Here is a 26,783-nt window from a genome sequence, read left to right as displayed (position 1 = left end):
GACCTGGTGGAGCGGGGACATTAGGAGTCAAGCTGGAGGGCAACCACAGGACTATTCTGGGAATTTTACAGCACAACTGTTTGCATGAAGAGGTCCCATTTCTGGCATCTAGACACTTCTCCCTAGTTAAAGATGTATTCATGTCAAGGGAGTTTAAAGCCCTCAGGTTGGCTTGGCCACCAGAAGCACAAATCAAAATGCACCCATTAAGATAAAACATAGCCTAAAATGTACATATGTTCCAAAATACACCACATTTATTCCATTCCGAGAGGAACTCACAGGGGAAATGTAGGTCAACCCCATTTTATACAAAGAACCTGTCTTTGCTGCTGTTTAGAAACAACATTAGAATACATATATGTTTACAAAAAAATAAGGTATTCAAGACAGGAAACAAATCTAAACATAAGATCTAATGAGGACAACGCCTGCTGGGCTGGGTGAGGAAATATTTGGGGGTTTCGCTGCTGCTGTAATATCTTGCTCCCTGTGTGGAATCGGAACTCGGGGGTGTGAATGAGCTGAGACTCGCGGCTGGTTAGAGAGCTGGTGACAAGCACTCCGGATTTGCCCCTCAAACGCCTAGCAATAACAGTGACTCGCTTAACTGCTTAAATTCCTCAGCAGCGTTTATCCTCGAAAGTAACAGAGGAGCCTATATTATTTCAGGAGAGACCGGGAAGTTGTCAAACAATGGACACAGAGAGCGCGTTTTATCGCTGAATGTACACGGACCGGGACTGATGTATTGCAAAGACTGCTGCTGCTGCTGCACGGACCGGGCCGTGGAGTCACTAAGCGAAGGGAAGCGAGGACAGCAGAAGTCAAAGAGACGGCGCTCAACAAAGGAGAGCAAAGCAGGACGCGTGTGTGCAGAGAAGCAGTGCCCTAGATCTGAATAACATCTTCGTTACTCTGCCATTCAGGCTTCTTTCATGCTGTTTTAGACAGCTGTTTCTCAACTCGCACCTGGAAAAACAAAGGGAATGCATTCAGTGGCAGCACATCTCCATGCGTAAATGGACACGCATCTGCGCGCATTTGCTGTACTTTTTCATTATGCGTACAATAAATTATATTTGTTTTGTCACTAACTCATGTCACGTCCCATGACAACACTGGTATATATGCATTATAGACTTCCTCATACTTCATATCTGCCATGAGTGATGGCGATGCCTGCAGAATCTGACAGAACCGGTGCGCAGAGCAGCACTCATGAAAAAAACTTCAGCGCACCGGATCGCAATGGTTATGTGAAAACATGTGTCATCCCACTGTGCCGTGACCGAGATTACGAGTCGTGGGTGAGGCTAATGTTCACAAAAATATGGAGTTCCCAGAGACTCCGGAGTGCGGTGTGTGTGGGGTCGCTTTCGGTTTTTCTCGCTCTGCTGGTCAAATGTGCAGACTGGAAAGCTGCAGCCAGCAGCAGCGCTGACAACAGTCTCTCGCATTCATCGTCTCCCCTTCACTTCGTTTCAGGCTGCGCTGCGGAGCTGTTGCAAACTTGCTGGAGTGTTGTTTCCCCATTGTTTACCCTCGTATGTGCCTTCTTTTGGGTCGGTGTCTACTTAATCCGCTGCGGAGCTCTAATCCAGACCGCCCTCTCCCTCCTAACCTTGTGCCACCTGGGCGAAGCAGCGGCGTGGTCTCTCCTGGACGGGACAGATGAGCAGCTGTTTTCATTCACGACAGCAGCCGTGGTCGTGCTCATCTGCGTGGCCACCGGCGCACTCATGGTAGCACGGCTGAATCAGGGCATATCTGTGATCGTTTTCATTAGCCTAGTCAGGACTATTTCACTCTTCTCACTGCAAAAAGTGCGGGCCACTTGGAGACCGTACGTAGCGTACCTGGTTGGAGTGCTGGGCATCCTGCTGGCGAGGTATGCTGACAAGCTCCTTCCCAACCAAGGGAGACACAAGGAGGGCTGCACCTCTGTGACTGGAGCCAGGGAAGAGATCCCTGTATTTAAAAGGCGCAGGAGGTCCAGTTCTGTGATAGCCTCAGACATGGCAAACAGTCAGTCCAATAGTAAGTCACATCGCCGGACCTCTCTGCCATGCATCCAGAGGGACCAGGTAAGAAGTTTCTGTCCCGTTCAACTTTTCTATTTCTGGCTTGTTTTTCTCTTCCAATGATGCATGTTGTGTTTGAGGCAAGGGGAAGGGAAGAAAGCAGGGTTAGTGTACTTAAATAAGGACTGTTGCCCTTTAATGACGCTTATTAGACTTTTCAGTAGCCTCTAATTTTTTCATTATTATTATTATTATTATTATTATTATTTTTATTTTTTATTATTATAATTATTATTATTATTATTAGTAGTAGTAATAGTAGTAGTAGTAGTAGTAGTACTAGTATTATGGCAATGCATATACTATTGAGCGTTACACTTTTTTACATTTCATGTATGACATACCTGTAGTGTAACACATGCCAACAACAATAATAATACATACTTATACTTATTATTATTATTGTGTGTTTACATGTCACGCTCCTGTTTTAGATTGCAGTGTGGATATTAGAGTTTGCTAGAGTGTGATTTCATCATTGCTTGGTTGTTGTTGCTCTTACCTGCACAGGTCATCTTTGGACTGATATCTTGTTCTGTGGAGCCACTTGCAGCCATTGGCAGGCAAACATGAAATTATATTAATTTACAATATTTACTTTAACTTCTCCGTAACATTGTTATATAATGCTTCATTAGAAGATTTTTTAAATAAAAAAATATACATTATCTTCTACTAAAATGATCAATTAAGCCACATTTTCCTATTTAAACATTGCTCCGGTCAGACCAAGGGGATGATTTATTCATGTCGATGTATACAGTATAGTCTCAAGTGTAGCTCTCGTCATTTGAAAATAAAGTACCAAATTTGGTATTTTGTTGCTGAAGTGATGCTATTTTAGAACAGCTTTCAAGTGCTGATGAGAAAGAGAAGCTGAGGATACAATGTCAATGATTCATTCATCCCTAATTATTTATGTAAAACATTCTCGCAGTTGATCTGTGAGCCACTGCCACAAAACTGACAAATGCATTATTATCTTTCTGTCCTGGACTTTAATACCACTTGCTCCTCATCTCTTATTGGGGCTTGCTGTCCTTAAACTCTAGGAATGTAACAGCTCTGGCTTTTGAACTTCTTCTGATACTGATACACATGCATACCTGTGTTAAAAGGAGATGGTGGGGCTTCATTCAAGCGGACTTATATCAGCTCCTCAGCCCTCCTTTTGGAAAATCAGTGAGCATGCTGAGCATGTGAATGGGAAACAGACTTTGGAGTGATCAAAGCTCTCGTTGTGACCTGTGAGTGCGGTTAGGTTGGGAGATGAGAGGCTGCACTGTCGGCCCAGCCACTTGAAAGATGCCCTCAGCTCTCAGGGCTAGTTAGCGTTGTAGTGTGCTTATTTGTTTTTCTTTGTGGTGACACTCACACACTCCTGCACACACAAATCGAATATGAAAAGACTCTTTTACAGTTTTTACAGTTTACACTTTATTCTGATTTAGGTTTGATGTCCCAGCTGAAGCTTATTAAAGTGTCAATCATTATTCATTTGATATGCAGCAGTTGGTTTGCTGCAGTGATGGAGTGAGGATGTACACTTTGTTTTTCGAATCAGTAATGAGCTAGAAAATGGCTGGCCTTATAGTTTACAGTGAATAGTTACTGTATGGCTATAAAAAAGAATGTGCACAGATGACAGATTATTTAATACTCATCTGTATTCTGAAGTGCAATGCTGCAAATGATGGAAATAACTTTTTTCTTTCAAATATTATTTACATATACAAAGAGAACAATACATTTTGTTTATATATTTTTGTTGATGTTGCATTGGATAATGAAGTTATACCTTCTATCTAAAATCTCATACCTGTGATCATGCATTCAAAACAAGAAGGAAACTGAATATAGGTGAAAGAACAACATTTTTTCTCACTTCACACAGTGGTGTTTTCATTACGTTAAGAGTTAACATAGGCATAATATAACAAGCTGTAATAAAGTCCCTTTTTTCATTTGCAGCAATGCACTATTTCAAAGACACCTAATGTGAGAGGGGAATGCCATTATGCCGTTTGGATTCAGACTCTTCCACTTTAAGGGATTCAAGATGGAGTTACTCAGAGAACAATAAAAACAGCCCTAAAATCAAGACATTAATCGTAAACAGCTCCCATTGATGCAACTACGGCAATTTACACGTTTTGTCTGCTTTAGAATTTCTTTTTTTCTTGCAGTAGTGTCCCAATAAAAGCTGAGTAGGATGGAACTACCCCACAAACAAATTAGACAATATCATACAAAGATGCAAACATTTACAACATCTCTGACTCTCCTCTGCTCTGTCACCTCGGCCAGGCTGGAGCCCTCTGCTGAGAGGTGATCTCTATTACACGTTTCTGTTGTGGGGCATGAAAACAGCAGTGTTCAGACTGTCCTGATAGTATGTGAAAATTAAGTTAAGATTGTAATAGATTTTCTGTAACAAAGTGTTACAATTCGCTCTCATCACTGGAGTTGGTGCTAAGCAGTTGAACAGCCATGGCCTGCCTGTAATTGAGACACACATGGCGTACATATGCTGTCTTAACCGTGTCTTGTCTGTGTGGTCTCTAATGTGTAAACAAGCCAATGCTGACCCTCACTAGTCATCACCTTGCGCACACGGGGCTCTGGCCTCCATAAGGGGCGTCAGACACACGTTCGGGGGCCACAATGCAACCACCACATGGTGCTGGGGACAGCAGAGATGTCAGGCAGCATAAAGTGTCTACCTGACTCTGCCTGGAGGACAACATATAGGCTGACTGCATGGCAGTAACATAGCCATGATTTTCTAGTTACCACTTCTCAGTTAGATGACCTAAAGAGGCAGAATGATGTTGACAGTTCTGCACTTTTTCTGTGTTCAAATAGAGTTATGATGTTTTAAAGAAGCTGTAAGAGCGCCATGGCAAGGAGCAGATCTGCACTTTGTTGACGTGACAATGTTTGCATTAGTGCTGTGGGTCTGAAGTGTTTGAAGAATAGTTTGAGGTTGGAAGAAAGATTACAGTTGATACTTAACTTTGTTTTTCTCAGGAGGCTTCTCCCACAGACCATATATTCTTATATAAAGGCCCTTCAGATTGATAGTCACTGTGTAAAAACAGTTTATTCAGAAAATAAATAGAGCAAAGACGAATCCCTCTTTCTCTTCTTCCTCACAAGCCTTAAAGCTGCCATGTTGCCCTCCACCACTCTGCCAAAGCCATGCTCCGAGGCTATGCTTCACTCTGCACAACTGTAGATTTAATAAACAGCCATTTTCCCCCCTTTTGATTACAAATTGGCTGCCAGCATCTATCAGCTCACTAAGTAGGTGCATTTTGCAACGCTGGGGTCGTCCTTTCCATCATGAGCGTAATAAAAGAAAGTCATTATCAGCTGATCTGATAGCGGTTAACGGGGGCCTCTGCGGGATAGTTCTTCTTCTTGGGTTAATACAACATGACAGGCAGGTCTTCTGTATTTCAGCTGGGGATATTGAACTGGAGGAAGAGGTGTGGACTTGTGGTGTGGATCGCTTTTCACTGTGTGTAAGGAAATTTGAGTCCAAGGCTCTCCTGCGGCAGACATCAGCACTGTCATAGAACTTCCTCTCCTCTCATGCAGAGGAAAGCAGTCTGCACTCATCAAATGTTTTTAACTCAACCTACCTGATCAAAGTTTGAGCAGAGCTGATTAGCCAGGAAGGGGAGTGGACATTAGGGAAACACTTCTGCTTTTCAGATGAATCTATTTAGGAGGCGTCAGATGCCACTCCCTTTTCTGTCAGTAACTCCACCCCTCTCCACAGCACTCTGCTCTCTGTCCTTTTACTGACACCAACACAAATATTATCCCAACCAGAGGAGGAAATTCTTTCATAACTTGGATGATAAAGATATTCTTGAAATCTATGGTAATGACTTCCTGTGGAATGGGATCCAAACACAATTACTGTTGCTGTTGTAAATGTTTCCTGTTACTCTATTTTTGCTGCACCATCCATAATTGAATTGTGTTTTGGATGGAGGAGGTTGTTGATAGCCTGTATGGCAGTGATTTACCACTAGGCCACTGCACACTCATCCCAAACAGCTTGTTTGTATTCTAAACACATAGGCTCGTGGGATATGGGTATTTTTTGTACTTGTTTTTTGACTGGACTGGCCTCTGGGTTAGAAACGGTCTCATTGAAAGCCTCCCCCTGCGTTTGGAAAGGAAGCTGATATCCGCATGGGGTTGTGTGTCTTGTGATTGGGCGATTCACTTCACACTTTCAATCCCCATTCAGTCTCAGTGTATTAGCTGCGCTGTGCGTGTGTGAGGAGGCAAGGGGTGGAGGAATTGGGGTAGGAATAAAAGTAGGTCATTCAAGGGTTTGTTTAGTAGCCAGGCAAAAAAGCAGGCTTACTCTTACCCCCCTGAATGGTGGAAGAGTCTTGCGTTTGAATGATGCAGTGTAGCCACTTTTATCGCGCTTGCGCTCCAGATTTGTATGTGTTACCTCTGTAATATGTTGCCTACACAGCGTGAAACCACATTACACTGGGTTTTGGTGTATGCCGGCATAAATAAGAGCTTCTTGCCCACATGTTTTTGTCTCTCCAAACAAACAAATTCTGCATGCCAGCTCCCAAATGTTTAAAGGATAATTTTTTATGTATTTTTTTACAGTTGTAAAGTTTTAGCGAACATTTCAATCTGTTATGATAACATTGTACTCACCAAAGTAAATGTTAAGATTTGGTAACGAGGCAACATCACGACAGCAAAGTGTGATGGGGCAAGAAATGAGCGGTCAAATAATTGAGAGGTTGTAAAAAATGAACAGTTTAGCCAGATAATGTAAACCACTGTGAGAAAAAGTGAGCACACCTGAATTGCTGGTAATAATCTTAGTACGGTAGAACAAAGAAATTGTCTGTAAACTGTGATAAATGTTTACAACGAACAGTTTGGGTAATCATTTTACCATTAGCCTCTCTTCCAAAAAAAGTTTAATACTCCATTCATGTCTGTATGGTAAATATGAAGCTACAGCCAGTGGCTCATTAGCTTAGCTTAGCATGAAGACTGGCACAGGGAGAAATAGTTAGCCTGGCTCTGTTCTAAATTACAAACACCTGACACAATCTAACAATTAACAGGCTAGCTGTTTCTCTGTTTCCAGTCTTTATGCTAAGCTAAGCTAATCAGGGGCTGGCTGTAGCCTCATATTATCATGACAGAGGTATCGATCTTCCCATCTAACTCTTGGCAAGAACTCTAATAAGAGTATTTCCCAAAATGTAGAACTACTCCTTTAAAACCTGTATGGTCATGTGACTGCTTACTGCCCTATCTGTACTCTTTTAGTGCTCTTGCTGTTTTCCTAGATCTCAGCAATTAACTGTGTTAGAGGCAAAACTATGAAAATAAGACCCAAGTCGTAATAAAGCAGAATTACCCTTTAAACTCTACATTACATGGCTCACCCATCTGTGTCCAATTCCTTCATTACCTTCATTTACAGCAACAAGAGTAGCTTACATCCTGGTTCTTGCCCTGTGTCTCTGATCACCTAAGCCAACCAAACCAGAGGTCCAGGACTAAGCAGAGTACCCCCCTTTCCTCCCTACCCCTGGCACGACCACGTTTTGGCTCCCTACTGATTACCATGGAAATTATGGAAGGACGTCTGTGTGAGCATGTGTGTGCATGTAAGTGTGTGTGTGTGTGTGTGTGTGTGTGTGTGTGTGTGTGTGTGTGTGTGTGTGTGTTGCCAGCAGCTTGATGGCTGCCAGCTGCTGCAGGCTGAGAGGTTGAATCCGCTCGTAGAAACAAGGAGGGCCTCAAACCACAGACACAACCCAACGCAGCTGGAACTGCTAGACAGGCACAGGCCTCCAGTCCTGACACACAGCACACATATTAACACCTCAGGATCCAAATAACTGCCTCACATTTGAATAGAATATTTGAATCTCAAGTGAATTATGGATTTTTTTTGTGTTGAAGGGTAGATTACACGCTGTACTTTCTTCTTCTGCTGTCTGTTCTAGACTAAGACAATTATGTCACTCAAGTTTTCTGTGTTACCATAAGAGACCGACTATTTCAGTGATGGAGGTGAACAGAATGTTCCTGGCACAAATGTGTGTGTGCGTAGAGTACATGTGTGTGTGTGTGTGTGTGTGTGTGTGTGTGTGTGTGTGTGTGTGTGAGAGAGAGAGAGAGAGAGAGAGAGAGAGAGAGAGAGAGAGAGAGAGAGAGAGGCAAAGAGAGATAGAAGAGAGAGAGTATTTATGTGTTTGTGAGTAACTGATGCATTTGCATATGTGCATATGTTAGGTGTATGCGTGAATAGGCCTGGGTATTGTTTGGATTTTTTTCAATACTATAGCCAATATGATTCATGTGTTTCGGCACCGTTACCATAATGATACTTTAGTTGATGCATGTTTTCTACAGAACTCTTTTTTGTTTGTTTATTAGAAGCCAACATTCTCAAATGTTCAATGTTTTCAAAACCAAAGCAGAAAAATAGGTAGTAAACACATGAATAAACCAAAGCTATGTGCAGACGTGTGACATTTGAAAGTCCCCTACGACAAACAGTTCTGACTTTTGACTACTATTAGTACTAGTAAACTACTATTTACTATAAATAACTATAACAGCTTTATCAAATAAAATGTTTAAAAGTTAATAATAATAATAATCCACACTTTGATAGGAATGGTTCATAGGGCCCAGGTGCTGATAGAAGGCAGGAAAATGCAGTTTTCAGACAGTCAATTTTAGAAAAATTATAGAATTACACAGAAACTATTTGTCTGGACAAACAAGCAACACAGACAGGGACTGCAGGAACTCCCTACAAAACGTTACATCCTTAGTGACAGAATATTCCGAATATCAGCTTCAAATTATTGTTGTGTATGTTGTGCAGCACCGGAGGAGGTGCTGTAGCTTGTCATAGGTGGTCTCTCCCCGCTGTTCTGACTCTCTGTCTTGATGCCTGTGGCTTCCTCATTTTCACTGGAAGCTCTTGACAAGGTTGTTTGATGATGAAACAATGCTTTTTCGGCACGTTTCTAGTTTACTAAAACAAGTTGAATAATTTCATTCTTAAATAGGTACATCTTTAACTCGCCCAGGTAATTCTAGTGCAAATATGGGACCGGATCAAATAGAGAATAGGAGAAAAAGCTTTAAAAAAGGTAATCAGACAGAATTTTGTATGTCAAACATCTCGCTCCACCCTGTGCCACCTATGAGCAGCCATACAAGAGGCTTGCTAAAATAAAATAAAATTGGTAAAATGGACCAATGTTTTTTTTTTGGTATGACTCATATTGGTCAATACCAAAATGGACTGAAGTTCAATTCCCAGCTCTTTGTGTAAAACAAGCACTTGTGTTTGCAATGTTGAAGCAGTTTCTGCTCTTTAAAGGATGTGCAGTTTAATGAGTGCCAGTACATATCCGGTAGGACAGCACATCACTTTGGGGAACTGAATGCAGCACGTTTGGCTTTCATCTCTATTTATCCTCCTGAAGGGCCTTTTCAATTACACGAGGAGCCCACCTTTAAGACAGTGATCCCTTACATGAGGGGACATTCCTGTGCTTGCCCCGGCGCTAAATGAACTGGAATGTGCAGGTTGAGCAGACCCTGAAGGACAGGCCTGTGGGCCCATTCACCTAGCCCTCCCCTTCCCAGCCCTCCTCTCCCCGCACACCCTGACCTGAGCCAACACCACCATCCTGGGCTGTCACCAGGTGTGCAGCTGGCCTCTGCCGAATGAATAGACACTCTCACATCGCCCCGGGAAGTGTGTGCTCGAGTGTGTATGTGTGCATGTTTGTGAGAGGGAGGTAGAAGGAGAGAGGGGGGAGAGTAGTTCTAGATGTAAATAGCTGCAGTCAGTAGAATGTGTGAAAAACAAATGGAAGAAACAACTGTTAATTTCCCCTCTTAGAGTGTTCATGTGCACATTTGGGCGGTGTCCCAAAAATTGATCTCATGGCCTTTGATTGGTGTCAGGGTTCAGAGAGGAAGTGCAGCGAATCCCTCAGGTCCAGTCTGGCCATTGTGTCTCCACTAGAAACAGACCAGGCCACAGTCGCTGCTGCTGCTGCCATCATTCATTTAACAAGCAGGAACATTTTGAACCCTCTGACTGGGGCTGTCCAATAAATCCAAATATGGTCAGCTATTAATTGATTATATATTTCAGGAGCATGACAATGTAGGCTGTTTTCACTGATGCATGATTGTATTTATTAAGCCACTGCCTGGTTGATTAATTTGGCTTTAACTGGACAGGCTATTGCATACATTTTATATAGTATACATTTATAAACATTCACAAAGCATGTTATATCTCATCAAGGTCAAGCTCATTTGACCACTTATTATTAAGCTCATTTAATATGTCACAATGCATTATATTTTATAAACTGATCGTTTGTTTTGTATAAAAGCTTGATCTGTAAAGTAACAAAAGTAGCTCTAAATTAAACATAGTGGGGTGAAAAGTACAATATTTCCCTCTGTCAGCAGGCTGCATGTCTGTCTAGCTCCATGGCGTGGTGCGAGGAAATGTGTTATTGTAACCTCTGCCTGGTGAGCCCTCCCCGTCCGTCCAGCCCGCTGCCTCACTGGCTCGCCATGAGCCTGTCTGTCCCTGCAGCCAACAAGGCTTCTGCTGTTCCCTGCTCAATGCCATGTTTTACTCTCTAAATATGTTAGAGAAAAAAAAAAATCTGTCTGTACATCTGTCTGTCAGTCAGGTTAGTTCACCCCTTGCAGCGGCGAGAGTCTAAGGCTTTGGGTTAAGGGCTGTTTTCACACAGTCACTTTAAATAAGTCAGATATTAAAAGTGGAATGTATAGCTGTAGTGCTGTGCTGAATTTGCATGATGGTATACAGTGTCTATATGATTTAGTTTTTTATGAACACACCATGGCGTGTACGAACAAATACCAATGTTGGAATGCTGGTTATGATGCTCAGTTTAACAGTGTGGAGCTATTTCTGTACCACTTCGGTCACATTTCTTAATCCACTCTGCAAACAGAAACAGCTTATGGTCAGCTCAAGTAAATTAGTTATTTTTAATTGAAAATAGCAATACATGTGGAAAGAAGTAAAAAAATGAAGTAGCAGTCAGTTGGTTTTAAAAACATTTTTGATCTGCCATTCTAGTGTTGCCTTTTTATCGGTATTTGTTAGCACCATTCTTCGTAGAAAGATGCATGTGTGTTGGAAGTTTGCGCATTATCACTTATTAATGTGGGACACAAGAAAAAGTTTGGAAGAACTTTTTTTCCCATCAATTTGCTAAGCGCAGTGAATATTTAATTTCATTTTTTTAAATGGCGTCTCAAGTTGACATCCACTTGTAAGGTACATGGTGAGGACAAGAAATCAAGAGAGTCCCGAGATATTCCCACACTTGCGAGAGTTTAACGACACACTGTATTATTCAGTTTCAAAGTGTCAATCTCTGCTCAGTTGTTAGAGAATTGGTGAGATGAAGGCAGGAGCTATGGCTAGTCCTCAGTCCGTTCTCCCAAAACTTAGGCCCTCGGCTTTTTGTCCGTGGAGTATGATGAAGTGGTGACCCCGTCCAGTACGTCTTTTCTATACACTGTAACCACCTGCTGACACACACACACACACACACACACACACACACACACACATTTTCCTGCCTTCTATCAGCACCTGGGCCCTATTTACCATTCCTATCAAAGTGTGGATTATTATTATTAACTTTTAAACATTTTATTTGATAAAGCTGCTATTATTTATAGTAAATAGTAGTTTACTAGTATTAATAGTAATCAAAAGTCAGAACTGTTTGTCGTAGGGGACTTTCAAATGTCACATGTCTGCACATAGCTTTGGTTTATTCATGTGTTTACTACCTATTTTTCTGCTTTGGTTTTGAAAACATTGAACATTTGAGAATGTTGGTGTTAAGGTTCAGTTCTGACCCAAAACGCAGAGATAAACATATGGGACAAGTAATTCATTTTTAAAGGAGTCTTTAATGACCAGATTGTACTTATAAGAACCAACGACGGTTGAGTCAGGGCAGGAAAGCTCCTGGGCTGGTCCGAGGCTTGAGGCGGGCTGACAGAGGATAATCCAGGTAGGTCCGGGACACGAGGCGAGCAGGCAGAGGTGAGTACACTCAAGTACACAAGGGGAATCCCAGCGTGGATGACGAGACTGAATGGTGTGAACTGGAAGCACAACAGGAACAGCGGGGAAGGCAGCAGGTCTAGAGCGGAATCTAGATGGAGAACACAAGGTAAGTAGGAGCACTAAGTATAAGAATACTTCAGGACTGACAGGAAACACTGAGCCAAGATACCACATGGATTGTTGTAACAAACTGGCGCCGATGAGGTGATCAGCCCGGGTATATGTACTGCTGGGTTGAATCATGGAATGCGCTGCAGCTGAGCAGGTAGTTGTGCAGAGATTAACGGCCACACCCCTTGACCTACTTTCCTCAAACCACGCCTCCAGCAACCTCCAGGTGACAACCAACACAGAACAGACAGACACATAGGGAAAAGGGGAAAGAACAGACAAACGGGACGGGGGAAAAACAGCTGACCCATAACAGTTGGCTTCTAACAAACAAACAAAAAAAGAGTTCTGTAGAAAACATGCATCAACAAAAGTATCATTATGGTAACGGTGCCGAAACTCATGAATCATATTGGCTATAGTATTGAAAAAAAGGCCTATTCACGCATACACCTAACATATAATTCTAAAACACATAAATACTCTGTCTCTTCTATCTCTCTTTGCCTCTCTCACACACACACACACACACACACAAAGCAGATAGGCTAGTCAAGATCTCATTGATTTGTTGCTGCTATACTCTGCATTGCCTAGAGACACTAAACAATGTCGGGGCTGACATGTTTTTGTGTAGGTGACATCCGTTTATACTTGGCCACAATCAATGGCTATGAAGAGCAGGCTCTTCTATGCATATATATGTGTGTGTGTGTGTGTGTGTGTGTGTGTGTGTGTGTGTGTGTGTGTGTGTGTGTGTGTGTGTGTGTGTGGTCAGACAAGTCTTGTGTGACAAGATAGTGGGCTGTTGGATCCAAGGACCCCTTACTGCCCAAGATAGCCAAGCTCACCAGTTAATTACTTTATGTAGTACAAGCAGTAAACGCTAGCCTGACAAGCCAGACCCACATCAAGATGTTAGGTCTGGGAACTCACCATTGGCAGGGCTCAATCCAAGGGGCGGGATAAACGGTTGTCTTTCAAATTCCCTCTGCACTCACAGCCAACCAAAGCAACGCTAGTTGATAGATTAAACTTTTGCCGTATCCGGTCGGCAAAACTCCGAACACATCTTTGAAAGACCGCTGTTCGCCAGCAGCAGCAGCCATCTTCTTTGTTTTCAAGTAGCAGGGAATTCACGTGGAACTGTCACAACTCTGCCGTCCTTATGTTAAGCCCACCCACCGACTCTATACACAATGTGATTGGCCTGACCAGAATTTGTTTTTTCTAGCTCGCAAGCCAACGGAGAGTTGCTAGACTGACCCTGGCTGAAAATTACATTTGCTGCCACTAGGGTGGCGTAATGACATTGTTTCAGAAAACTTCAAATGGAACCTCCTTTCGCAGCCCTTCATCCACCCAGATAACACATGTTCTTTAAGAGAGGGTGAATTCAAAATGGGACCCACAACAATGAGATTGAGGTTAGAATAGGCGTACTGAGCCTTTATTTTATTGGTTATGTGCCTGGGGCTGCCTCAGGTTTCTCTCTACCTCCATAATGTTTTCCATTAGCTGCTGTTCCATTCATACTCTCACTGATCCCTGCGTCGTCTCCTCCGGGACCGGACAGCTTAAATGAAATCTGTAAACCTACTGTAGCACACACCTCTTCTCTTCTCTTCTCTTCTCTTCTCTTCTCTTCTGTCTGTTTTTTTTTCTTTTTCCCTGATCTGTTCTCTCCGAGGACAGTGGAAAGAGTGTCAGGTCTTCAGGCTCGAGGCAGTTTAGCAGCCTCAGATCCTGTATCACAATGATGGCTCTGAGACCACATTGCAGATTCAATCTTTTGTAGAGCAGTGCTACCAACCAGTGCTGTCTATAATTCTGCACTTCTCTTTAACCTCGCTCTCTTATTGGTCTCCTTTTTGGTTTGTTGACATTTTTTATCCAGTTTTTTTTTTTTTTTTCCTGTGAATAATCATCCCTTTACCTTGTGTCTCGCCGTCATGGTCAGACCCACTTCAGTGTTAGGATTTAAGAATTGTGAGAGGTTTGGCAGGTGATTCATCAAGGCTTTTGCTGAGAGCATTTCCATTATAAGGACATGGAATGGCATGTGGTGGTTTTGGCAAAGCTCCACAAACTGGAGAGGCAGAAGGACTTTTGACGTCATCGGGAAACGTGACCCACTTCTCAAGAGGCAAGGAGCCTTGAGCTGGTTGAGCAGATGTTGCACAGATGAGCCTGCGCGCACTCACATACAAAAACACACACACACACACACACACACACACACACACACACACAGACACACACACACACACACACACACACACACATACATATGCAGATAAAGAATTAACGGCACAGGATCTTTAGCCAGGTCTCATTTAGGTTTGTGGTTGTGCACTGGTGGGAAATGATGTGGTCGTCAGCATGACAAAAGGGAGGGTGTTAGTGGGTAATTCAGGTCATGTCAGATGGGTTTTCTTTAAACGAGTCTCAGAGAGGTAGAAAGGAACCTGAGGTAGCATCTACAGTATGCCGTTCAGCTACATTGCTCCTGTTATATAAGGTGGATGTAAGAAAGACGAGGTGATGTTGGGCCCAAGAGAAATGCTAGTTCAGTTCTCCACTGGCTCCATCCTGCCCATCAGCCAGGGGCAATCTCCTCCTCCTCTCTGCCATCGCTCTGGTGCTTTCAGACGTTACATAATGGCTTTTCATTTTGGTCTTTCAGTTAGTTAGACGTGTTACAGTGCAATAGGCTCTCTTTATCTCTCTGCTATTTGCACCTTTTATTGAAAATGTAAAGGTGCCCATCGTAGTATTTGTTCCAAGAGATTGGGTAGATCGTGCAGCTCCAGGCTGTCAGGCCATTCCCACTGGAGCACCACAAAATGCAAACCAAAGCTTTCAGGGCTGTCTCTCTTGCTACTTTTCTATTATCTTAATTTTAAAGCAGCTGAAATCAATATTTTATTTTATTAACCAGGGATCACATGTATGTGAGATGTGTCCCTTGTTGTTATGAACCCACAGAAAATGATCCTTCAACTTTGCAGTTCCCTTCAGTTCCCCTCCGTTAAACATTTTTGGTTTTATGACCCAATACTTTACTGTTTTGGTTCACTCTCACAGCTCTCACATTGTTGTTTTCAGCCGCAGCAGGCAACTATTTTCACGGGGAAAACCTTAAAAAAACACTGGACACTACCTGCTCAGCACCAAACTGCAGACAGACAAAGTTAGCTGGTGAACACAGTGGAGCATTTAGCAGCTAAAGAACCAGATCTTTCCCTCTGGTGTTGATGGAGACCAAAACAGAGCTAAAAGAAAAGTGAACATTGGAATTACATTCTTCATGTGAACACAAACTGACTCCAATAAATGCTAATGTTGCTCCTTGTCTGCTCAATGTGTAAAATAAATACGCAACCTTTTCTAACAATTTGACATATCAATTTAAATAATGATAGGATGTCACTGCTGTATTTACAGCTAGTTTCTGCTGCCCCAAGTGGCCAAAAACGTAGCAATTGCAGGACTTTTTCCCCATGCTTTGTTCCTTGGCTTTCCTACTGTCAGATCATTGGTTTTTCATGTTCCACCATGTGAATCTAAACTCGGTCCCCTGTGGGACATAATAATGTTTCATCTAATCTGATTTCACCTCCTATACCGTAAACCTGATACATACATCACAGTTTGTGGTGTAACTAATCCTCTACATAATTTGTGGTAATGAAGGAAAAAAAACTGGCATTTCACAAATTTCAGTTGATTAAATCAAATCGTGGATACAGTTCACATACGTTCACAATGCTTGCAGCAATTCTTCGTTGGAGAAAGTAGTGGCCTGAACGGACCACACCTGCAAAATGAAAGTTCATGTGATTTGTTTATGAACACCACAGGTTTGACTTATACTCTATATCAACTCATTTCAGGGTATTTTCCCTTGAATCTTTCTTTGTAATCATTTGGAGTGCTTTTGATAGATATTTTAGGATTTCATCTCTGTTGTATATAAGTCTCTCTGTCCATAATGTGGTCAGAGCATTTCTTCATTTAAAAAATTTGCATTTCTGCGCTATATGCCAAACTGCAGCTGGCAATCACATCCCAATTTCTGAGAGAAAATCTGCAGAATGTCCCGGATTTATGGAAAAGGGAAACATCAATGACTATTGATTTCAATCATAAGCTTGGCTGTGTGGTATTTATATGTTGATATTGTTTAGTTTTTAATCTAGCTTCGTTTTGGCAGCCATGTCCTCTTCCTTTGTTATTTTTTCCCCAGGGACGAGTCAGAGGCTATATCGCTTCAGGCAGATGTTGGGTCGGGCTTTTTTTCTGTGTGTTCAGAATTCAGCCAAAGTCCAGAAATCAAAATGGTGACTCCTCCAGTGAGAGACTGCTCATGCTCTCTATGATGAGCTTATTATTTCTGAAATGTCATTGGTAATGAAGATTGGTCACCTTCAAGAAGCAACCCAATTTACTGTGACTGAGGTCTTTACGTTTCTCGTCACGCCCTGCTCTTCGCATTTGTATACTCTGTTGCTGAGGCACAGTGAGCTGAGAGCAGACCAGACAACATGCTTATAAAGATTATTCTTGCTTCATTTCACATGTGCCGATATTGTTGCTTGACGGCAGGAATGCACTTGGATGTCGAAGGAAGTACAAACATTCGTGAAACACACATTTATGAAACACACACACCTGCGCAAAAGGGAGCCGGCGCCTGTGATGTTGCCACAGATGTAATAAGCACTCATTCATTTCCACGTTGGCAGAATGTTAAGACTGATTCAGGGGCTGGTAGATGAAAAGGTCAGCGAGCTTGTTTTGAGTGAGTGTAAGATTTCCATCATCACGCCGCACGCTCTGCCAGGCCCAGTCCAAACTACACAAACAGTGTCTCTGAAGCCCTTGACAGCCCCGATTCCGCCATTAAGTCAATAATCTGCCCTCACTCTCTCCTCCCCTCAGGACTGACCTGCTGTTAGTTTACGTCCTTCCTTTTTTACTTACCCTCAACAACGCTTGTCCAAACAGCAGCAGAACTTTCCCCCTTATGTGTTTCCCTTTCTCCCACCGTGCCATTTTCCACAATTCTTCCGCTTTTTCTCCACTCCGCACTTCTCATCACCGAGCACCTTTCATTGTTTCCAGACAGTGGTGAAACATATTGAAGAAAATGTGTGGAACGTTAGACTCTGTTTGTGCACACACACACACACACACACACACACACACACACACACACACACACACACACACACACACACACACACACACACAGAAGTAATTGTTCCAGGAAAGTGGCATCTGTGCAGCCCATTAGACAGGGATTCAGTGGACCTGTGCGGGCTTTTTACATATGGTGGTCAGCTGCTGGAAAGGAACTGGAACCAGGGGTCACATTTGAGAGAAAACATTAGGGGAGATGATGTATCATGTTGGACACACACACACACACACACACACACACACACACACACACACACACACACACACACACACACACACACACACACACACACACACACACACACACACACACACACTTTTCAAAGTCCTGTAGTGTCCTTCACCACTTTCCTGGTAGCAGTGCTTTGGCCAAGTCGCAGGGCCTGGCTGCAGGTTGGAGCAGATAGCTACCCTGCAGGCTGCAAATAAACCCTCACTCTCACATATTTGGAGCCTCAACAAATTCTAACACTCTTCTTCTCCTGGGTCACTCCTTGAATCATAAGCCCTGAAAAGTTTGACATTTGTTCATGAGTAAAGGGTGTGGGAGAGAGTGAACTCTGAGAGGCCTCATCAGTAGCAACATGGTTATTATTGCAGAAAAAGTCAACCCTACTGTAATGGCTGCTGAAATGGTTCTCTAGAGTGCAGGTCTACTTGACTTTAGTGAGAGAAGAGGAGAGAGTGAGGAAGACAAGAGTGGAGTGGAAGAGTGTTATGCAAAGATTTTTTGGGAATTAAAGTAAGGAGGGGTTCTTCTCTTTAGCCCCTGCAGCTGTGATTCATTAGTATATTTGTGTTGCTAGATCTGAGTTGACTTGACCATGTATGGACCCAGGCCAGGCCAGGCCAGGCCAGGCCAGAATACTTCCTAGTGGGACAACTGTTCTGCCCCCGTATCTTTGAACTTTTCAAACTGTTTTTATACCAGAGTGCATAGAGACATTCCAATTAAATGTGTAATGGATAAAGCGTGATTGTATTGCACTGTATTTATGACTCATAGTTGGTTTTCATTTTCTTATCTATTGAACATGAAGCTCCTATAAGTTTTATGTATATTTTGCTATATATTTTATTTGACATATTTTACTGCACCGGCAAACTGGTGAATATGAAGAAGGTTTTTGGCACTCAGCTTTTGTTTAGCTTTTTTGTTTAGGTGATTTGATGTGGTGTTGGTGTCAGAAAACGTGCCCCTTGGCGCAAATTTTGATTTGTGATAATGGGCTCTATGAATTAAATTGACTTGACTTCCTGTGAGGCCATGAGTTACCAATGGTGATATTACAGTATTTAGCTGAGCAGATAATTTTAGATTGGTTAATATGGTTAAAGACTAACAATAGACATATAACAATAAACACAAGAATACTCATTCAGTGTTAACGTAGCCAACATTTTATTCATTGCTGCCCGTGATCATGATGATAATAATTACAGTTTTCCCTCTCTGGGGATTAATGTGGGGTGAAAAATGTACAAAAATATTCTCCACAGTTAGGGGGGCTTAATATTATGGGGGCACTGGCCTCCCCTTAGAACCGCCATTGAGACACACAATATTTGACATAACTTCACATAAATTCAGTTAGGTTGAGTAGTGGTAGTTTGAGTACCTTGAATCATTTTACTGCCATGAAATTAGAGTAGATTGACCATTTAACTTAATATGCTACATTTATAAATGCAGTTGAAAGCAATATGATCACATGCAATGTGGTTATACTTTAAAGAAGTTAGTCAGCAATAAATTACATTTGGAAATGTAACTCAATCACCGTTTCCAATCATTTTTAGAGAGTCTCCCACGTTTTAAAAGTTATAGTCAGATAATATTATTAGAGCAAAGTTTTAAAGAAACCTGTTCCTTCTGGGTGGTATGATGTTGGTCACGGTGATATTACCAGAGAGGTATGGCCCTTTGGAAGGATCCTACTTAGGTTGTTTGAATAAGTGTCAGAGCACCTGGTCAGCGCCTCAGGCAGCGGATGTGGCTGCGCTTGCTGCATGAATACGAGACTCATTAAGTTCACTGGCCTGCCAGGTGGACTACAGCTTCTTTTAGCACATACACACATTGATGTATACATGTGCACTTTCTAATTGTTGCACAAATAAGACACGTTCACACACTTTGCAGGGACAGACAGAGGGAGGGAGAGCTATTGGGCTTGTAATCAGATTAAGTAAGATATGGTATCATTGTAACCAAATTAGTGATGCTGCAGAGTGTAGTATATCAGGTTTTAGCCGGAGCTCCGTCACATTTGTGGCAGAGAAGTGACATGGTGCAATTGTCCCAAATGCAATAACTGAACTTGCGTCATGCACATTAAGGACAGTCAAAAATATAGATACTGCAGAAGAAGATAGACTAATGCTGGATGAAGCTCACACATGTAACTTCATGTACAAACAGAGACAGACATATACTTCTGACTGGAGCTGCAGTTACAATCCGCCTTTTGATCAGTGCTAATCTGTCCCACTCACTGCAGACCCTTTTTTTTAAAAGAAAAAACAACAATGAAGAGTGTAATTACAAAGAGAGGCATCAGTTATTTTATGCGTTTTTAAAGTAAAAGTGAAACTCAAAGTTGGAATAATATTGATATTCTAGCAAGATATTTGCTTGTAATTATCATATTTAATATTTTTTATCTCTGTGTTTATTATGAGCATTGTACTTAAAAGACGAGTTACTTGAAGGCCGTCACATTAATGTGAAGGCCACAGCATTGATGTGGTTGAGCTTAAATATGCATCTTGTTCGCCTTATTGAGAGCACTGTAATACATTGGTTAGGGGGTGGGATTGTTTTGTTCCCCTCTCAGTCCAGGACAAAAGAGATACAAAATGGTACAACCACACCACAATGGTGCACCACCACATAACCAGCAGCCTCCCTCAATTTTCAATTATAAATTGTATTAGGGAATTCACTAGTGAGAAGCAGGGTTGAGCATCCCACGCCTAGATGGTCATTTAACGAGGTTTCAACAGCAAAATATGTTTTAAAAACCATCAGTGACACAGCATATGATAAAATCATTACTTTTCAACAGCAGTAAGTTTATGTCCGGAAATTTTTTTTACGTAGCCGTTTATCAAGATATCATACATGTGCAGCTGTTTTAATTTTGTGCACTGTGCATCAGAAAACATAATTTTTCTTGACACCAGAGATACACAGTAGACATTTGGAGTGAGAACTAAAATATGATCACAGCTGAAACTACTGGAGCTGGGCTTTATGAGATCTGGGGACTCTTGCCCTCTGTCTGGACCTATCTAATGGTCTTTGTGGTGGGAATGCGTACAGCCCCAGTATTGAAGTCTGGATCACGTTTGTCTCGGCATAGCCTATTCTTCTCTGATAGGCCCGTGGTTCTTAATTTCCAGAGTGACTGTTTATCCAAACTGTTTGCCTGGATTCTTATCAGCCCTAACAGTGTTTTAACTCCCAGTGGAGAATGTGTGGGAGATGGCGAAAGGAAGTGTGTGTTGTGACGCACAATAGTGTACATGTCAGCGTGCATGTTTGATGTACTCTGTCAGACATGGGTCAGAGTGTGTGCAGAACATGCAGATTCTGCCAGCGATATCCTGGTTGTAGTTGTGCCGATGAGGTTGTGTTTGTGCTCTACATTGTCAAGAGTCAGACTTGTGGTCTGCAGTCATCCAGGGGACACTCGCGTTGAAGTTTAAGTGCTGAGCAATGAGTGTTCAGGTTATTGCTTCATTCCTCAGCACTAACGTTATCAAGCAAATTGCACGTTTTGCATTCCAAATCCGGAGCCCTTGTAAAATTGTGACGAATTTACTGAGTCTAGATTGTAAAAATGTTCATGCAGTTTATCATAAGTCTGCTTTTTATTTAAGGTGGGGCTGCTACAATGAGTTGGAAGTTTGTGTGTGTATACAAGTGTGTTTCCATATGCTTTTATTTGTGTGTCTAGTGTATGCGTGTGTGAGTGCGTGTGCATATGCAAGCATGTGTGTAACCTGAGCTCTGGCCATCTCCCTGTGTGTGAGTAATGGTCCCTGTTTTATTGGCCCGCTCCTCAACAGACTCTATGAGTAATCACATAATGCCTGCTCTGACGTCAGAGCTGTTTCCATGGTAACACAGTGCTCCCCACTCTTGGGAGGTACGTTCATTTTTTTTCTTTCCCCCACATCTCGTCCTATGTGCACTCAAAGCTCCGGCTCCGGATGGAGACATTACTCCTCGAGCTAAAATCGCCTCCCCCTAATCTATAGTTTCACAATGTGCTCGTATGATTAGAGGGGCACACTTTGCTCTCTTTTACCTTCCACTTCTTTATTTCATCCCCATCTCTCTGTGTCTCACTATGAGCCTCTCCCTCTCTTACTTCACTGTCCCTATTTTAGTCATCCTCTCTTCTTGCCTCCCAGCTCTATCTCTTTCATGATTAGCCCCCATTTTACTCCATGTCTTCTTCCTTCCCCTATCTTTTCTTCTCTTCTCCAAACTCTGTAATGCCCGACAAACCACCTCTTCTCTTTCCACGCCAGAGTATTAATTTTTCTCCCTGCCTTTCATGCACTGTTGAATTTCACTGAACGGCTGACCCCTCTCTTTTCTACAGGCTCTTCCTATTCACAGTTTTACCTTTTCCGTTTTCATTCCTCGCTCTGGTGAGAGGACAGGCTCGGAAACATACTTCCTTGTGTATCCATGCCTATTAATGCAGCTCCAGCCATCCCCCAGGGGGCCAGAGGACAATAAAGCAAGTTCAGGTTTAGTTTATTACTGAATAGCAAAAGGTTTATCGTGACAAATTATCACTTGTCTAATTTTATGGTTGCTGGAGTACACAGATAATCTATTCATTTGTTTGTAATAAGTTTCACATTAAGTCAGATACGTTTGGATGTACCAACCAGTGTATATCTGTAATTCAAAGTTTATCAAAAGCTTTTGAAGCATCAGAGTTCTTTAGAGACTGACTTTTTTTCAAGCCTGAAAACCATCAAAGTGTCAATAATCAGGCAAGCCTCAATCTCTAGCTAGCAATGACTGTCTGGCTAGCCAAACACTCACACAGTGAAGCCGTTAATGGCTCTGTGTTATGTCTGTTGTCATTGCTCAGAGAGACCGGGGCTGAAAGCATTACACTGCCCATTTCCAACCCATTTCCTTCCCGTATTGAAAGTGGTGTATCGCAGCTCAGGAAAGAGGTATTGCTGTCTCCCAAACCAGCAGTGATCTACCGCCGCCGCTTTTTCATGTGGATACTCGTCTCCGTCACTCATCCAGTCAGGAGTGTGATTGGTGGCTAATAATGAAGACTGGCTGGTTGTCTGGGTGATGTGTTTGGGTCTGAAGCAGGACCACTGTAATAGACTCTGTGTCTCTTGATAATCAACAGGGCTTGCCTCACACAGGCGCCCGTCTTCATTTTCCTATCAATTAAACCCCAGTGGAAAACAGGCCGTCTGACACAGGTGCGTGTATGTGTGTGAAGTTTCTGTGGCTGTGTGTGAGAGAGGAAAAAGAGGCAGGCAGAGGAAACACGAGGGGTAGTTCATCAGTGTGTGTGATTCTGTGCGGTTTGCCAGAAAGGCAGCCTTACCAGATGACGGCCATAAAAAAGTGCTGCCTTACAGCTCAGCCCCGAGTCATGGCTGGGTTTCTGGCTGACTTGCCCTTGACTTGTTTCTGAGGCCCAGGGACAGTCAGAGCCATAGCCATTAGTGCATTGTTGCATGCGACTGGAGTTTTGACCCGAGAGCCTGGCAGCACTATCGAACCATAACCCAATGAGCCACAGTTGAGGGCATTATTGCCTGGGGCGAGGCCCATTCTGCCAACACAGGTCCCTGGTTTTGCACAGTTTAGCGTAGCACTGCTAGCTCAGCAGAGGGATCGAATCCAGCCAAGGACGAGGACAAGGTGAGCATAAGAGCCAGGTGGGGTGGATTTACACACTGCAAAAATGATTGGAAAGTGGGAGAATCATTGTCAAAGAAATAGTAGTCTCGCATTGATTGATCGTTGTGTCAGCACTGGAATATGGTCTGGCTACACTGCCTATCTATTCTGGGGTAGGGGGAAAAACGGTCTGGCTTGTTTCCTTCAATCACAACTGTCCTGGGCGGCACTAACCCTCGATAACAGATATAGCGAGAGGGGAGGAGCATCTGGCGCATGAGAGGTGCGCCAGATGTCATGCTTTATCTCAGCAATGTACATCCATCGAGCCAGACTAAAGAAATAGTTTGACAGTTTGGGAAATAAAGTTATCCGACTTCTTGCCAAGAGTTAGATCAAAACGTCAATACCACTCTTGTATTTGCCTGTTAAATATGAAACTACAGCAAGGAGACAGTTAGCTTAGCGTAGCATAAAGACTGGTAAGGTGAAAAGGCTAGGCTCTGTCTGCCTACCAGCATCTCCTAACTCACCTATTAACATGTTATATCTCCAGTCTTTATGCTAAGCTAAGCTAACGTCTCCTGACTGCAACTTTATATTCAACGGACAGATATGAGAGTGGTTCTAATTTAACTCTCTGGAAGAAGGCAAAAAAAAAGTGTCTCCCAAAATACTGAACTATTCCTTTAAGAGAATCCCTCTAATCAGTAATGCTGTTGTGTCACAGCCCATCAGTGTTAATCTACCAGTTGGAATAACAGTGTATAAATAATTGGAATGAAATGTGACACATGGAAAATGCACTTTTCTACTAAAACAATCTCTCTTCGACCTGACAAGAGTCATTTCACCATTGGCTTCCAACTTCTGACAGCTCATTATTGTTGCTGTGATTAGTTCTGGAATGTTGTAATCACTGACAGTGAATGTTTTGGATGTGGGTGCAGGTTGGGTTGAGGTCTATCTGCAGTTTTATTCCTTCGTTCTTGTCCTCAGTGTTTTACAATGTTACAGTAGCAGTGACGGCCAGATCTGAAAGCCCTCCGTTCACACACACACACCCCCAACCCCTCTTCTTTATCCCCACTGGTTGTTGCACAGATCCATTTGCTTCAGGCTAGAGCAGCTGTACTAATCAGGTTATATGGGGAGAACAAATTTGTTTTGGGGTCTGTTTTCCATTAGATTATTGTGCACATGCAGATATTAAACATGCAGATTTTTCAGATGGAAAAAAATTACCATTTGCCCAAATTTCCACAGTTCTTAACTCCAAGGTGGCCATTTTGTATTTACAAGTCTTGCACAGTACAGCCTTATCAACCATGCAGATGAAGCTGTTTATGGCTCAGTTTTATGATACCTCTATTCTCGTCTACCTCCCAAATTAATTGAACTACTTCCCGTTATACTGGATTATCCTTTCCAATTGGGCATTTTTTTTGCCAACATTGTGAAAACAATCTTGGCTGATGGTCATCATTTATCCAGACATTATTTGTTTCTACTTTTACATGGTCCTCGGAAAGTGCAATTACAGCAATTACAGATGAGAAACCGTAGCTTCAGGCTACAGACCCACTTTGTCAGACTTTTACGGGATGTGAACCTCTGCTGAACACGATCTTAAAACCAGAATTAATCTTTCTTTTCATTGTTTGATTAATTGTCCTGCCACCATTACTGATTGGCCAATTAAGAGAATAACAAATAAGGATTTGGACAGTGTAATGCCTGAGTGAGGTTACACACAGCCTCCATCACACTCTCCATCATGTTTTCTCTGCTTCTTCAGATGGTAGCAAGATGAGCCTGCTGTTCTGCGGTGTCTTTGGACCATGTCGTGGGGAGCAGAATGTGAAAGGCAAAGGTCTCAGCAAATTGTTTCCTCAGCTGTGCTGCAGAGGGGACTGTTTAGGAGAGGCTACGGATTTCAAAGCCCCTTTAGAGTTATGTTGTCTTAAACTTTCTCTGTTATGAGAGTTTTTGTGGCTTTCAGCAACAGAATGCATGACGCCACCATTTTATCCAGGAAAGAAAATAGTGTTTTCCTGACAAAAAACAAAGTTACACTGGTGTTTCCTGTATTCATATCCATGATCAAAATTATTGTACACATATTACACAAATGAAAGAAATTACCTTTATATGTTACTAATGTGTTGTCCCAGTTACATGTTAAAGGAAACCTAATTGCTGCTGTGTCTTGTTCTTCAACTCACTACAATTGCAAGAGGGGAAAATGACATTGTATGGGAACATTTGCTAATATGTTCAGAACATTTTGTGCTTCTCTAAGGTTTGGGAAATCAGGAAGCAATGCAGAAGTAATGTTGTGCATGGCTAGAGAAACAAACCTCCTTGAGCGGAAATTGTTAAAGAAAGGGGTCTTTTAAATGGCAAGTTCAGTTTTAAAGCTTCAAAATTAGTAGAAGGGGATGTTTTGTGGGCCTTTATTTTCCCATATGTGAGGTTAAACACAATTACATTGGTTACATTACATTGTTACATTTAGCTGACCAAAGTACCTGTACAGTGTGTCTGTGTCTGTACTGCACAAGGTCCATTGTTTTGTTTTGAGCTGCTTAAAAAAAGGGATGTTTAGTTAACCTTTACAAGTGTAAAGTGGGACACTACATTGTGTTTGTATTACCAAGTAATGTTGCATTCAGGTCAATATACCCATCTGTTGTTGCTTGATGGACTTGAGTTTGCCATATTATGCTTTCAGCATATGTTTTGAGCATACAGTACCTTTGTTTGTTTTTTTAAAGATTATTTTTTGGCTGTTATTTATAGGACAGCTGAAGACATGAAAGGGAAGAGAGAGTGGGGGAATGACATGCAGCAAAGGGCCACAGGTTGGAGTTGAACCCACGGCCGCTGCGTTGAGTAGTAAACCTCTATATATGGGTGTGTGCTCTACCAGGTGAGCTACCCAGGCGCCCCAAGCATACAGTACCTTTGAGGTTATTCTGGAGAATATTGTAGACAGTATTTGTTATTGTTTCGGATTGTTGCAATAATAATAAACATTTGCATAAAGCAAGCATATTTGTCCACTTCCATGCTGATAAGAACATTAATTAAGAAAGAACAATTAGAAAAATTACCCTTTAAAAAGTACATCTAGAACAGATAGAAAATGTGTGATTATTTTGTGATTAATTGCAAGTTAACTATGGACAATTAATTGCGAGAAAATATTAGAGGAGACAGGGTTGTAATGAGCAGAAAGTACAAAGCTAACATAACGTCAAATCCTATTGATTAGTACATGCCGTTCTGTAACTACTAAATT

At 42.2% G+C, this 26,783-nt stretch overlaps 1 protein-coding gene across 3 annotated transcripts in view; it reads left to right on the top strand.

Moving 5' to 3' along the window:
* The first annotated feature begins 502 nt into the window (after positions 1-502).
* Positions 503-26,783, top strand: part of LOC116038570 (cGMP-inhibited 3',5'-cyclic phosphodiesterase A-like) — a 72,565-nt gene continuing 46,284 nt past the window's right edge. For 2 of the 3 annotated variants that reach the window (XM_036003216.1, XM_036003215.1), the window contains exon 1: positions 503-2,087. In XM_036003216.1, coding sequence (XP_035859109.1) covers positions 1,173-2,087 — 915 coding nt within the window. In that variant the 5' untranslated portion in view covers positions 503-1,172. The remainder of the gene's footprint in view (positions 2,088-26,783) is intronic. The other variant, XM_036003217.1, reaches the window with a different exon arrangement.

This window comes from Sander lucioperca, chromosome 7, assembly GCF_008315115.2.
Source record: "Sander lucioperca isolate FBNREF2018 chromosome 7, SLUC_FBN_1.2, whole genome shotgun sequence".
In the NCBI taxonomy this organism is placed as follows: Eukaryota; Metazoa; Chordata; class Actinopteri; order Perciformes; family Percidae; genus Sander; species Sander lucioperca.
This window is presented reverse-complemented; position numbering and strand designations above follow the sequence as displayed.